Source organism: Abramis brama (assembly GCF_963993115.1).
Source record: "Abramis brama genome assembly, chromosome: 13".
NCBI classification, from domain to species: Eukaryota; Metazoa; Chordata; class Actinopteri; order Cypriniformes; family Leuciscidae; genus Abramis; species Abramis brama.
The window spans coordinates 10,473,836-10,490,080 of NC_139975.1; the positions used below are offsets into that span (position 1 = coordinate 10,473,836).

Sequence of the window (16,245 nt, forward strand, 5' to 3'; positions counted from 1 at the left end):
CAAAAATACAGTAAAAACAGTAATATTGTGGAAATATTAGTACAATTTAAAATAATTGCTTTCTATTTTAATATATTTTCAAATGTAATTTATTCCTGTGATGGCAAAGCTGAATTTTCAGCATCATTACTCCAGTCTTCAGTGTCACATGATCCATCAAATATAATTTCTAATCTGCTGATTTGGTGATCAAGAAACATTTCTTATTATTATCAATGTTGAAAACAGTTGTGCACCTTGATATTTTTTCAGGATTCTTTGATGAATAGAAATTTCAAAAGAGCAGCATTTATTTCTAACAGTTTAGAAGTCTTAGGGCCCTATCATACACATAGCGCAATGCAGTTTTTTTTGCTAGTTTCAGCCTGACGCAGTTATCATGTTTACGTCCTATGCCAAGTTGTTTAAATAGCAAATGCGCTAGGTGTATTGAAAAGTCCCAAAAGTCCAATGGCGCAATATTGTTTTTGTTATTTAAAGAGCGCGTTAGTAATGTGCGCCTATAGTCGGGTCCACAACGCGCGTGCACTTTGTCCCGTAGATGGTCTGCTCGTGGTCGCACATGAAGCGTTCAGTTTTTCCGCTTGCAAATTCCGCCATGTAAATAGCAAATCCATGGCGCGAGCACAACTGGCTTTTAAAGGGAATGGGAGATAAGACTGATTGGTTAATTGTATCTTACACCCAAAGCACACCCATTTCTCATTAAGAGAATAGGGACAACCCTTTTAGACCATGCACCGGGCGCGCAGGCCATTTTTACCGTCGTTAAACCAGCAAAAGTGGATTCGAACACGCCCTAAGTTCACTTATGCCGTGCACTTTAGACCATGCACTTAGATATTAAAAGTAGGGCCCTTAATCTTAACTGTCACTTTTGATCAATTGAATGCATCCTTGCTGGAAAGAAGTAGTGATTTCTTGAAAAAATATTTAAAAACAATCTCACTGACCCCAAACTCTTGAACAATAGTTTATATGTACAGCGTTTGAATACGAATACAAATGAGATCTCCCTGACAATGAATGATGAAGGCGGATTGAGAAAGGTGGAAGGTTGTTTGAGATGTTAAGTGTGAGGCATCGGGAGACAGGAAACGCCACGAAAGGCACATCTATTTTGCATGCCACCTGCTTCATTTCCTCCACGACTTTTGTAGTTGCCAACCAGTGTCAAGATGATTGACAGGGGTTGCTGAGTAGGTTAACGTGATTCTTAAAAAAGAACAAACCCAAATGTGTTATGTATTATGCAACTTCCCCTGAGTGAAGGAGTGGAGGTACATTTGTTAAACCGAAGCCCCTGTAAAATGGTTCTTAGCAATTAGAATTTTCTTTTGTGGTCTTTGCTGTGCCATCAATGTGCCATTATTCTGTCACACATGTGAACACCTATGCCACAGCAAATGGCTTTGCTTGCAATGACAAGCAGCGTGTGTTTCATTGAGTAACCCTTTACTGCCTGTTTTTTCTTCTAGGGGACAATAATGGTTGGCCACATCTCTTTGATAACTATTTTGGCATCCCCAGTAATAACCTTGGGACTAAGTCAAACGCCTGCTGTGAGTATTCTCTCATTTTTATATTTCAGAGGTTTAATCTCTGCAACAGTTCAGAGAATTTGAACATTGTAGAGAATTTGTAGAGAATGTTTCTTTTAGAAATACTTATTGCATGTACAATCTGTTTTAACACATTAGGCAACTGTATTTTGTTCTTCCACATGCTAAAACAACAGTGAGAGATGGACTGTTATAATAATACACGCACTTTTCAAAACAAAATTCAGTCTGACATGTATATTGCCATTCACATTATTAAAATAAGCATGCTAAAGGTGTTTAAGAGAGTCCCTTTAGTGCACGTGTAGCCATTTTGTTGTAAAAAAAGATTGTCTGAGATATCTTTTTGATTTATAAACTGTTTACACAACTGTTCAAAGGTTTGGGGGTCTTTTGAAAAGAAATTACTACTTTTATTCAGCAAGAATTCTTTGAATTTATCAAAAGTGACAGTGAAGAGTTTTACATCGTTACACAAATATCTATAAAAAACAAAAAAGCGGTTCTTTTGAAATCAGAAAATAGTTGACCCCAAACTTTTTAAGAAAAAATGTCATGACATGTAGTCAAGGATGTTGTCCCATACTTAGAATTTGTGCTCTGCATTTCACCCATCCAAGTGCACACACACAGCAGTGAGTTTTGAACACACACACCATTTTTGCTGCGGTGCCCGGGAGTGTTTTGGGGGTTAGGTGCCTTGAGAGTGGAAGCTGTTCATTCATTCCACCCACCTTCATTTCCTGCCAGGACTGAGACTCGAAAACCGCGACCTTCAGGTTACAGGTCCAACTCTCTAACTATTAGGCCACAACTGCCCCAATAGGCACTGCTGGGATTTTGAACAGTAGTATATACTATCATAACTTTATACATTTTATGCATTTTCCTTTTATTCTAATGTACGATGGAGAAAATTGCTTAATTAGTATTCATAAGCTGTAACTGGTTAGTTAGAGCAGAGCTTTATTAGTCTATAGTTTGCAAGAGCTGTCAAATATTTTTTTTCTAGCAAATCCAAGCACTTGAACACCAGATTTAATAAACAGCCAATCGTCTTGAAATTAAAGGGTATACTGAATACATGTGGATACATAATATTATAGCTGGAATGCTTGCATGCTCACTGAATTGGCTCAAATTTTATGATTCAAAACAAACAACCTACAGTTGATTTTCATGCTAACTGTTAAATAAATCTTAAATTGAACACTCCTTTCTTCTTTTAGGAGTCGATTCATGTCCCACTTTGATATTCTGTTATCTGGCTGACTTGCTGTCAAGCAACATTTTCCTGTCAGATGCTGTCAGTTCAGCTGTATTTACTTCAGAGCAAACAAAACCACCTGATCATTCCCAAACATCACATTATGAATCCCTGTTGTGCTTTTATGTGATTTTCAGCCTTTCCAGTCATCAATATTTACTCTGTTTGGAGATTTTAAGGCTTGATGTTTGGAGTCATTTGTAATGCTCTGTTGATGCCAAAACATGATTGGACAGAAAGATTAACAGCTTAGAATGGACAGCCGCGGCCTGTATTGCTCACTCACTTTTCTCCTATGTGCAAAAAAAAAGTGTTCTCTCATTTAAGAAAAATGTTAAAATGCATTTTTTTTTTATGAGTTATAAAAGGCGGTTTGATCGTTTCAAAGTTTTATTACTCTGAGACTTGGGCAGGAAATGAAAGAAGATTAGGACAACCTCTCATAACTCTTAGACAGCTAATATCTTGAGGCTCATAGGTTTATGGTTGGAGGTGATAGGCAGTATTGATCACAGATGCATGTTCATATGGAGCTTGGGTGTCTAAAAAATCTGTGATATTGCAGTGTCACTGCAAAGCTCAAATAAACAAACATGACACTGGACAATACAATATGTGTCCAGCTATTTTTGTAGTGACTTTTAACCAGCTAGTCTCAAGGTGATTTTTAGTGGACATAAGTCAGTTCCTCTCAAGTTCACACAGACACGCAGGCAAAGGAACCACAGGTGGAGACATTATCATCACATTATGGACCTGATGGACATGTTCACTCACATTCAACAACCAGAAAGTGTCAAAGCACTGATTTTGTCTTAATTAGGAACCATATGTGTATTCTTGTATGATTTAATAATTTTTGGTTACACTTTATTTTAAGGTGTCCATATTACAGTGTAATTATACATTTATACTTAGTAATAAAAATTAACTACATAGAGTTAGGGTTGGGATTAGGGTGTGGTTTAGGTTTAGTTGCATGTAATTATGCACAAAAGTAATTATTATAGTAACTACATTTAACGTATGTAACAAGGACACTGTAAAATAAAGTGTTACCTTTTTTTTAGTGTTGCTTTAAAAGTGTGCCTATGCTATTGTTCTTTTAAATAATTGTCATTTTACTATTTAATACAATGACATTTATACATGACTTAATATCCAGATAATTGTTTGACCACCACTGTTTATATAAAAATATGAGAATCGAAATTGAATGATGTTTTCATATGAATTTACATTAACTAATGATATGTCAGGGTTTTATATGTAATGTAAAAATGTTTTTTCAATATAATCAATGGAAGTTATTTAGAAGTTTAAGCATTTCTGGTTTCAGCATGAATGTATATGGAAGACCATTTCTGCCACATTAGAAAAATATCATCCCTCAGTAAATTATAATTATGACATAAAAAGTCGAAATAAAGTCATAATTATAAGCTTTAAAAGTCAAAATTATGACAAACTAAGTCATAAAGAGATTATGATGTGAAATAATAAGATAAATATAGAGTCACACTTTAGATTGGGGTACACATAATTTACTATTAACTAGGAGTTTTTCCTCGAACTCCTTATTACTGCTAAGGTAGGGTTAAGGGATCTAGAATATGGTCATGCAGAATAAGGCATTAATATGTGCTTTATAAGTACTAATAAACAGCCAATATGCAAGTAATATGCATGCTAATACGCAAAGTTATTTGTGAATATTTGTACCTAATCTAAAGTGTTACCAATTATAGTAATTATGACTTTTATCTCATAATAATGACTTACTGTATCATAATTTGGACCTTTTTATGTCATAATTAGGATTTTCCAAACTAATATTGACTAAGTCACTAATATTGTCCTCCAAGGAACTTAGGTCATTTACATAGTAAAACGGCTTAAGCAGTTTTAATTATATCAGATGTGATTCCCTACATGCACCCCAGCACCATTGGACCATTGTTAATTAATGAACTACAAGCAGAACCAAGCAACCCGCACTAAAATGGCCTGAATAACCAATTAAAATCCAGCCCATGTTGGTAGTGATGACTCTGCTGTATTTGTCCCCTCATTACCAGAAAAATTACCATCCCTTCCTCATTACCATCCCTTCTCCCCCTTTCCAAATTAGTCACTGTGGGCCATCCTGGTGTATGTCAGAATTTGATTTCTTTTTCTCACTGTTGCATCCCTGCATCTTTTGTTCTGTCTTTGTGCTTTTACTTCCTTTTCCAATGTTCAACACTGATAAGAACCTATTGGAACAATGTGTTGGGCCACAGATGGCCTGGCAAGGCATTTCCATTCCCTGGATTTCAGGGCGACCGTTTGCTCTGTTGAACTGCGATAAAGACTTTGTGTGTCCTGTGTGCTTAATTCTGTCTGGCTGACTGTATTGAACTGTCCAACTGCTGACACCATCAGATTACACGTTTGTTTTCAGTCTTCACATAAAATAGACTTTTATTACTTGACGTCCTTTATTTTAAACTATCTCTAACCAGTGCAAAAAGTGATCCGTTGACTTAACTTAAAAAAGTGAGGAAGCCCGTGGCCTTAAAATTAAGTAAACCATGCGTAATTGAAAAAATTAAGTTATGTGAACTTGACAATTCCACATAACTTATTTTTTTCAATTACATACAGAGTTTATTTACTTAATAATTTTGAGGAAACAGGTTTCCTCACTTTTTTTAAGTTAAGTCAACTGATCACTTTTTACTGTGTATGATGAAAAACTTAAATGTGAAGTATGTAATTTCTTTGGCACTAAATCAATTTACTGTACATAAAAATGTCATATGATAAATTACTTCTTTTACAAATGAAAAATTTCATAATACAAATGTAAATTTTCCTGCGAAACCCCCTGCTTATATCCTTAAAAAAATAAATGGAACATTATTTTGAGTACAATTTTCTAAAAAAAAATCTAGTTCTAACTAACTAAAGGCAATTAAATTTTGGGGATTTTGCCATTTCTTTCTTTTCCATTTCTTTTCTTTCCCCAATATTGTACAAATGTTTATAACATTTCAGTTGTTCACAAGTATTTAGTATAACGCTATATAAATGCCTCATTCATTCATTCATTTATTCATCACCAAACCAATGGCTTACTTAAGCTGCGATTTTAACATTGAATTATACATTTGACCTTTAAAGATAAAATTTCTCTTGAGAGCTCAAATTAATCTAATTGGGGATTCTTTGATATTTATCCTTAACACTAGCTGACACAGACCAATAATTTAGTGCTTATTAGTTCAGCATGACGGTTCGCATATTATGTATTACTACTTAAATGGCAGATCAAGCTGTAATGCTTTTAAATGCTAAGTGGTGTATCTAAAACTTTCTCTCTTTCTCTCTCCCTTTCTGTCACGCAGTGCTTGGGACCGTCCCAGCTGAGTGCCAGTGCAGGGACCTGGAGCTGGACTGTGACGGTGCACACTTTAAAGATGTCCCCACAGTATCCATTAATGTCACCATGATGTGAGTTTCATGCCCTGTGTGTGGAGCGTGGCTGCAGTTTGTTGAGTTTGTGTGACTTTTTGGATGTGCATGAGATGCCAAAGCCCTGTGGCTTCACAGAAGCTGACACTACTTTACACTACATGGTGAATATGTAGGGAACTGAATAAAGATTTGTCTCAACATAGTATTTTATAAAACAAGAGATGATTGCATCAAAGACTAGTGTGATGTATTTGATTTGAGTGCCTTCAATTTGTGAGCACTGCATGAAAACTGAGATAATTGCATTAAAGGCCAATATTATTCTCCACACACAACAACTGTGAAGCTTGGTTCTCATTTTTCGCTCAGTGCCTCGTTAAAATCTCTATTATTCACATAATAACTGGCTGATATAAAGCTGTATAGCAGTTTAATATGTGGATCTGAAATGCATATTTATGTATCAGTTGAAGCTGCTTCTTAATTAAGGACCAATTTCCTGTATTGCGGCTGTTTGATTTTCTGCTGTTCATTAGTATGCCACTGCCAAACAGTGAAATTCACATCTACCTTTTAGTAATGCAGAGAATGTGTCAAGGTGTATTAAATGGAACGTCACTCTCTGATTTCAAGTAGACACACTGTGTGCCTTCTCTCTAAGGTGTCATGAAAATCATTGCTTTAAAACAGCATCTCTTTATTAGGTGAAACATCTATAGGTTTTTCATAAAGTCAGACATTGCCATTCAATCCTGTTTTTATTACACAAAACACACACACACACACATGAGGACTAAGTGTATATATATATATATATATATATAGCCAGTGATGTAGTGGTGCCTGGAGAAGTGGGTATACTCTTAATTTATGCCCCCAATATTTTTTTAAGCGTCCCAGCAAAGGATGAACGCTCTGTGTTATAAACAGTGACATGTAAGACTAGTCTTGCATATTAGTTCTCCCCAAAATGGGCCAGTAGTATTTGCACATTATCACTTAACTTTTGCTGCTTGACTTCACGGAGAAAGGATCATTATGAAATTAATATTAGCCACAGAAAAGGTCCAGTTTTTGCAATTTATACTGGCCCACAGACTATAGGAAAAGACAACTAAATAATTATGAATTTTGAGTGACTATTCCTTAGTCCGGCCATTCCCAAACTGTACTGCAGGTGGTCCGTGGAAAGGCAAAATAAAATATAAAATAGTATTTTTTTACCTTCATTTTACCAGGAAATTCCCATAAAAAAAATAAAGAGTTAAAATAATATGTACGCCTATATTGATATAAAATTTAAATTAAATTGTCAAGTTATTGTGTGATTGCTAAAATAGGCTAGTGGCGCTCGGCCGTGACGTTCAAGTTCAGTGCCGTTAGAATCACAACATGGATCGGTGGATAGCAACAGAAAGGGCAGAGGCAGACATGTTCTCATTATCACATCACACGCATAGCCTTTATAGGCAGTTTATATGAAACGAAATGTTTATAAATGGAATGAATAAGGCCTGTTATTATTTTAATTTCCAGTTAGTTTCTTGATCTCGCGTTTCTGAAATGTTTTGCGGATGTGCTGTTAAGTGGACAAACTCAAGCCTACTTTTTGAGGACTTGTAAAACGATCTGAAGATTAATAATCCTCTAAAATCGCCAAAGGTTTTGAAATGTTGACTATATCCAAGTGTTCTTATTACTGTATAGATTTCATACTCCATTGCTATGGAAATAAGCCTGTTGTTCAAATGAACCTGATTATGCCCTCGGGCACTTGAGTAAATAAATAAATTAAATATGTGGCAGCCGTTGTGTGCAGTAAACTTTCTTTTAACAAGCCTGTTGTACTGATGTGATGACCCGTTATAGTTTTAGTGCTAGTAAGCCTATTTAGAGGTCCGGATTAATTCAGGTAGGACTGTGTGTAGACATATTTTATTATGTGTATTATGAGGTGGTCCGCGAAAATTCTTGATTACAAATAGTGGTCCACACACACAAAAAGTTTGAAAACCCCTGCCTTAGTCCATCTACACATGAAAATTGGACAACTATTATCTCACCTTGCAAGTATTCTGTGCCAATAGTTTCTTTTGTGCACTCTCTCTTAGAACATCTGGCTATCGTTAGCTGAGCTGCTGGCTAACAGCACCGATGTAGCGTTGCGAGATCGTTTGTTATTCTGAAATTTTTTTTTGTTTGAGTAGTTCGCTTCATCTTTCTTATTAATTCTTTCATTAAATATTCTAAAGGCCATATTTAAAAATGGCGTTTTGCATTGCCAAAATGCCAGGCAGCGAATCAGGCAGTGATTGACTGTGCTCTGATCCCATGTGGCGTTGGGCATTGTCAGATTGACGGTACCCACCTAGCCCAATAGCGAGCGTGCGAATCAAGGGATCACTGCATCACTGTCTATACTGGATGTTTTTTATTCACATGAGATTGGATTAGCTACTAAATTATGTACATCAGAGGGGATTTAGAAGTGGGTATATACTGCACTACACCAGTGTATAGCCTATATAGAGTGTGTGTGTGTGTGTGTGTGTGTACAAGTTACTGAAGTGTTGTCAGGTAATTCATAGCATAGCTTTGACATCATATGTTTGCTTAGTAGATTGGTGCCTAAATTACGTCTACACCAGGTGCAACCGTAGTCACAACGCGTTACGCCGCAACAGCTTGAGACTGTCTACACTAGACACTGTTGCAAAACCAATTTGTCCTTTGTGTCAGAAGTAGTGCAAGTGCCTCGAGCACGTCAGAAACAGAACGGGGCATCAGCTTACTGTCAGGGATTTATCATGTCACGACACGCTGCATTTAGTGTAGACTGTGTGTCACTCATATGATAGAGAATTAATATCTATCCATCCATCCATCCATATTGTTCTATCATTCCATCTATATAATGTTCTATCTTTTGTTCTATCGTATTTTACTTATATTGTTCAGTCTATCTATTGTTAGATAACTGTAAAAGTATGTGGTGACTGTTGCACTCTATTGTGATATGTAGATTTCACAATTTCGTTGATATTGCAGGTCTCTGCAGAGGAACCGGCTGCGGAAGCTAAATGCTGACATGTTCTTTATGTACCAAAGCCTTCAAAAGCTGTAAGAGCATCTCTGCTTCACTAAGTATATCTCCGTCTTGTCATTGGACTGTGTGGATGCTGTAATGCTATGAATGCTGTCTTGGCATTATCACAGGTGTTTATTAAAACGTTGCTTGCTGGTCTTCACTGTGCTATTGTAGTAAGAAATGTGTGAAATAGAGATGTTGAGTGAGATTAAACAATCTCTGTGGAATAAAACATTCAGTGCTTTCCACAGGAGCGAGCTGAGAACTGAAGTACTTGAGAGAGTTGTCTTTTTTTAACCTGACAAAAATGGCTCAATGTTTTTCTTTCCCCAGCTGTTGAATTTTTCAAGTCTGTTTGCATGTCTTAATCTGACATGCTCTCTTGTTGTGTGTATCATCTAGTTGTTTCGTTCAGTAGTACCAGCTGAGTCGAACAAAATCAGCCCTATATTTTTGTCCTTGCCCAAACACTACACTTGATCTAGTGACAGATGTTTCAATGTATGAACAAACTTTATCTCAGAAGCGGCACAAAAGAAAGAAAGAAAAAAAGAATGGTATGGGAATAGAAGCTACAATGCAACTTTCCTTACACAGTTGTGTAAGATTTGGATATTTTTTAGATTAATGACAGAGCCATTGGGAATGAATATGAATACAGAAAAGTTTGATGTTAGCAGTGCAATGAGGTTTAGATGACGTGAGAAAGGCTAGTCAATAGAAGAGTAAATTTAATTTTGTTGGTGCTTGGTTGTGCACTGTAGCTATGTGGTTGCTAAGGTGTTCTGAGTAGTTTTAGTGCTTTGTTATATGGCTGCTAAGGTGATGTGGGTGATTGCTTATTGGCGGAAGTCAAAAACTTAAAGGGTTAGTTCACCCAAAAATGAAAATTCTGTCAGTAATTACTCACCCTCATGTTGTTCCAACCGCGTAAGACCTTCGTTCATCTTCGGAACATAAATTAAGATATTTTTTATGAAATCTGAGTGCTGGATCACTTGTCCATAGGCTGCTAGGTGACCGAAACTTGCTGGCCCAGAAAAGTTATTAAAGAGATCGTTAATATAGTCTGATGTCTCTTTTTCTATGGGACTATACACTACCATTCAAAAGTTTAACGGTCAGTAAGATTTTTTCCACTGAGATCTTAAGCAGCACAACTGTTTTTAACATTGATAATAATAATAAATGTTTCTTGAGCAGCAAATTAGCAATATATGTAATGATGCTGAAAACTGAAAATTGCTGAAAATGATGCATGGATAAATGCAGCCTTGCTGAGCATACGAGTCTTCTATCAAAAAACATTAAAAATCCTACTGACCCCAAACTTTTAATACAGTTACATTTTGTGTTACTTCTCTCTCTTCTACCTCTTTTTTAATGCTTCCTGTAAACTGTGTTTCAGGTATCTCCAGCACAACCGCATTAAAGCGGTGCACCCACATGCTTTCAGAGGCCTTTACAATCTGACGAGACTGTGAGTTTTTAAAGTCAGCAGACATTTCTATTGTCCCTTCTTAACATAAAACTTTCTTATCAGCCTCATCTGCTGCCTTTCTTCAGAGAGTGACGAATAGGCCCTCAGTGAATGACAGACACTTTAATTTGCTTATTTGCTTATTTTTCTATGGGCAAATGCTTTTAATTTATTTTTTGGCAACCCTCAGACAGGTGTAATCTCTTATTTTTCTTCAGGTATCTCAGTTCGAATCAAATTACCACCCTACTTCCTGATGTATTCCAGGATTTGCACAAACTAGAATGGCTGTAAGTGTTCCTTGTCATTCTCTCATCTGCTTTCTAAATGTCAACTAAAACAATATGGATTTCCTCATTCAGTGCTTTTATGCTTCAAATCAAATAACTGCAGCAGGAGTTGTCAATCAATAAACATTCTGCAATGATGACCATATAGAAAATACAAAACTGATGTTAATTTCTATGTGATATCAGCTAAAGAGTGATTTCTTTAGCTCTCATTTGTAGTCGCCAAGGATCTGCTCTAAAGTAAAAAGAATGATTTGAACTTCCATCACACATTTAATTGAATGCCAATTATGGTTCATAACCCTTATGCATAAATTAGTGTCCCTGGAACAAATATTGGAAAAAGCTCTTCAATTTGTGAGGCTGCAGTGTTTTTAATGAGTTTCTTCTATTTTTCCTGAAGGATTCTGGAGAACAACAATATTCATCACATCTCCTCTTTGACCTTCACTGGTTTGCGCTCCCTTGTGTTGCTGTGAGTCTGTTGCTATTTTGGTGAAACATCTTCTGCCTTTTAAATGTAAATCTTATATTTTAACAAATGCATAGGAGCCATTCTCTAAGAGAGAGTGTGTGTGTTTGCGTGTGTTTCAGAGTGTTGTTGAACAATGCTCTCACAAAGCTTGATGATATTTGCCTGGAGATGCCACGGTTAAATTGGCTGTAAGTTTGAATACAACACTGTCCTGATAAAATCACTTCTGTTGTTATTTTATTTTTTATGGTTGCAGAGCTTGTAGAAAGCACTTTCAATTTTGCTCCCAGTAAATCAATGTATGCATTTTGCTTTAATGTAAATTATTTGGTCCTCTAAGCTGATGCTAATCAATAAGTAGAATTGATCTGACTTTTTCTTTTCCTTTCCTTTCTTACATTTTCCATACACCCTCTTATTTCTATTTGTGTCTGCAGAGATGTTGAGGGAAATAAGATTGAGACTGTGGGAAATTTGACCTTCAGGTCCTGTAACATGCTAACAGTGCTGTGAGTATTCCCACCCTCCCGTAACAGCTTCTCAAAGCTCTCTTCCTCTCTTTCCGCTGTGTATTCAACTATCAGATGACCCCAATGAACATTACAAATGTATTCCAGTATTTAAAGGGTTAGTTCACCCAAACATTAATTACTCACCCTCATGTCATTCCATCTTCGGAACACAAATGAAGATCTTTTTGATGAAATCTAAGAGCTTTCTGTCCCTCCATTGGCAGCTACGCAACTACTACTTTGACACAAAGTTCATAAAGAGATTGTAAAACTAATCCATATGAATTGAGAGGTTTAGTCCAAATTTTCTGAAGAGTCAAGATCACTTTATGTGATGAACAGATTAAATTTAGGCTTTTATTTACATTTAAACTTTGATCAACTTTGAACAGAACCTCCACCAAACCGGCTTGACGCGCGAGAACAAACCTCTTGCAGAAGCTCAAACGTGCTGCATAACACGAGAATGAACCTCATTGGTTCTAGCACGTCAAGCAAACATCCTTGAGCTTCCGTTCACCACAACTGATGTGTCCGTTTATATGTAAATAAAAGCCTAAATTAAATCTGTTTATCATATAAAGCGATCGAGTCTCTTCAAAATAATTTGGACTAAACCGCTCAATTCAAATGGATTAGTTTTACGATCTCTTTATGAACTTTTTAAAGTGCCCTATCTTGCACCCAGCGCTATTGACTTTGTACACTGATGCATGTATCATTCTTATTTTGCAGGGAATGAACTTGCGCTCCCGGGGGCGGTTCAGTGAAAAGAGGAGGCGTGTTATTTTGCAGTTCCAGAAAACAATTCCGCCACAAACCAGGAAAAACCTAGTCTAAAGTCAATGGCTCGTTATTCAGATGCTATTTTAAGGGTCGCATGCTTGGCCATAATGTAGCGTGTGCACAACGCGCATACACTTTGCTACTCTCATCTACACAGACGCAGCAGTTGCCATTTTTGCAAACCATACATAATTACAAGGAAAAATATTCCACATGAGGGAAATCATTGTGGTGTCCACGAAGATGTGAAAAAATAGGCATAAATCTAGCTTACACGTTTACCCAAACTATTATACGCCTGTTTAACCGAAGCTAATTTGGGTGGGTTTCTCCATCCCCATACACTGTCACTTCTCTGTCTTTTACGGCCCTGACGAGAACGTCGGTCTCCTCGGCTGTGAACCGCTCCTGGTGTGCGCCTGGCAAATACGCCGTTATAATAGCAATCCGCCATGGAACAAACGCACCTGCTTTTAAAGGTGAACTAAGTAACTTTTTTTACCTTAACTGAACAGCTTCGGAGTCATTGGAATGGTTGATACAAAGATACTTGCATTTCGCTTTTGATACTTCCGTTTCAGATCGTTAAAATAGGGCCCAAAGAGTCAAAGTGTAATTCCTTTTTGTTCCGAAGATGAATGAAAGTCTTACAACAGGTAATAAATTTTTTTATTTTTTTTATTAGTACATGATTTGCCAAAGTGCTTAATAAAAAGTTTCTGCTCATCTTGTTTATGATCAGCATGAGAAAGTATTGGCACTGACCCAACCAAATCTAACATTCACGAACATTTCCATATATTTAATCCTCAATCCATTTTCTCATAATTGTGCTATTCAGTATATGGAGATGATTGTGGATTAAATTTATGTAAATGTTTGTGAATGTTAGATTTGGTTGGGTCGTGCTATTTTGAGATCGGTAAAAAAAAAAAATTCTAAGACCTGGTATGGATCAAATCCAATGGTCAACATTTTTTCTTGTTTTTATTTTCTTCTGTTTATTTATTTCCGCACTGATGGTTATAAATATGGCCTTTGAGCGGAAAAGTTTTTTTTTTATGGCATACAGTTTATCATAATACAAAGTAAATCATAAAATATAATTATATTTTCACATAATCATATTTATAGGGGGACTTATAGCCCTGTTGTACCCCACTCTTAATATGCATAGTTTGAAGTCCTTCTTGCCAAAAACACCAGAAATTAGGTCAAAATATATTTTTAGGCAAAGCATTTTCATCTCCCTGGTTCTTGCTTTTCAATTTTTAATCACTATTCTGCAGAAATCAGAGCAACAGACTTATCTGCCTTTGTTCATTATGAAACTTAGTTTCAACTTGTGAGAGAAAACTATTAAGCAGAATAGTGATGTGTGTGGACTTCAGTAATGAATATTATGCAATATTTCCCGATTATAATTTTACTGATTATATGCATGAGTGACTCTGTTGATTAAAGGTCAGATGCCATTTACCTTCTAAATTGATTTTTGTTTTTGCACTCATCACCATTGGCACTGTTGTGTACTCTTTTGTATTTCTTGCACACTCCATTCCTCTGAAGGGGTTGTCATGTTTCTGTCCACCAAGATAAATGTTTTTTTTTGTTTTTGTTTTTTTGCAGGGTCCTCCAGCGGAACTGCATTAGTTACATCCACGTGCAGGCTTTCTCTCTGCTTCGTAAACTGGGCGAGCTGTAAGTTCTCAGGCATTCCATTCCATCATAAATATTTGCCAAAATAATCACCACAAAGTGTTCTCTGGAGTTTACTCGTGACCCATTTCTGTGCTATTTTTGAGAAGCTAAGCAAAAATGGATTTCCTTATCAATTTTAAAGTCCGGGTTGGTCCAACTCCCATCCAGCTCGACTAGTTATATGTGACATCAGTCCTCAAATAGTTTGGCATCAGACTGTCTTGCTCATCAATTCTGTCAACAGATGCCTATTTGAATGCAAAAGGCACTAATATTTTCTCTCTCCACAGGGATTTGTCCAATAACAGAATTAAAGCAATCCCTCCTGATCTTTTTGTCAATCTTGGAGACCTGCTTCAGCTGTGAGTCTTCCATTAAGATGCACATTGCAAACCCCAAACTGGTTCTAATGGCTGGACGGCAGGGGCATGTGATGAGCTTCTGCAAAGAGGAAGCAAAACTGTTTTTTTATTTTTTTTATTCCAATATAAAGTGCCCCAGTATCATTTGATGTCCATACGTTTCCCAGTTAAAGACTAATGGAATAGCATGTATCTTTTTTTTTTTAGGATTATATTAACATTTTGTAGGATCATCTATTAACCATTTATGAAACGTAAGTCATGCAACAAATCAGCATATCAGAAGAATTTCTGAAGGATCATGTGACACTAAAGACGGGAGTAATGATGGCGTCACAGGAATAAATGACATTTTAAACAATATTAAAATAGAAAATATATTTCACAAATAATTGTAATAATATTTCAAAATATTACTGTTTTTACTGTATTTTTGATCAAATAAATGCAGCCTTGGTGAGCATTTGATTGGCTTTAAGAGCATACGAGGTGCTTTCAGAAGCATTAGAAAATCTTACTGACCCCAAACTTTTGAACGTCAGTGTATGCTTTTTAATTTATTTATTTATTTTTAAATAAATACAATAATACAGTAACAAAGCATATTTTGGGTAGTTTTTGTGTTGTGTTGTTTGGCTATATTCAAGAAATTTGACAGTTTATCATCAAACACGAAGATGCACCATTAATTTAACCAGAGTTGTCGCCCAAAAATGATTGTTTTAAGGCCAATTCACATTCCACCGACAGACACCGGCCAATGCCGACAGTCACCAGATTACAGACATCACTTCTCAGACATTCCAAGACCCAACAAACACATATTCAACATGTTCAGTCGGCAAAAATGAGAACCGACCAACACCAAAAGACACCGACAGGGGTAACACACTGATCCGTCAAAACCTGACGAAGTGTCTGTTGCCGTCTGTCAATGCAGTGTGAATTGGCTTTTGCATGACATTTGATATTATATTTAGTGATTTTTCAGTTGACTCTTGCCTTTTATTTGTCTGTAGGAATATTTCATATAACCCTATCATGGACCTGCAAGTGGACCACTTTGACAAGCTGCATAAGTTAAAGTCACTGTAAGTCTTCTTATATTTTTCTATAATGATGAACTGTAAGGTTTTTAAGCTGAAATAGAGGAAGTCTGAAGTATGTTTTAAAGATGCTGCAAGTGATGTTATCCATTTTGTAACTTTCCACAGCGAATATTGACTAAACTAAGACACACACAAGCCCTCTCCCCCTTTTATA

The 16,245-nt window shown here is 36.3% G+C and overlaps 1 protein-coding gene across 1 annotated transcript in view; it reads left to right on the plus strand.

Moving 5' to 3' along the window:
• The window catches only part of rxfp1 (relaxin family peptide receptor 1), a 51,242-nt gene that overhangs the window by 24,388 nt on the left and 10,609 nt on the right, over positions 1-16,245 (plus strand). Inside the window, exons 3-13 of the mRNA XM_084133800.1 lie at positions 1,479-1,562; positions 6,219-6,324; positions 9,337-9,408; positions 10,785-10,856; positions 11,075-11,146; positions 11,550-11,621; positions 11,741-11,809; positions 12,059-12,130; positions 14,549-14,620; positions 14,911-14,982; positions 16,002-16,073. Of these exons, the coding sequence (XP_083989926.1) occupies positions 1,479-1,562; positions 6,219-6,324; positions 9,337-9,408; positions 10,785-10,856; positions 11,075-11,146; positions 11,550-11,621; positions 11,741-11,809; positions 12,059-12,130; positions 14,549-14,620; positions 14,911-14,982; positions 16,002-16,073 (835 nt within the window). The remainder of the gene's footprint in view (positions 1-1,478; positions 1,563-6,218; positions 6,325-9,336; positions 9,409-10,784; positions 10,857-11,074; positions 11,147-11,549; positions 11,622-11,740; positions 11,810-12,058; positions 12,131-14,548; positions 14,621-14,910; positions 14,983-16,001; positions 16,074-16,245) is intronic.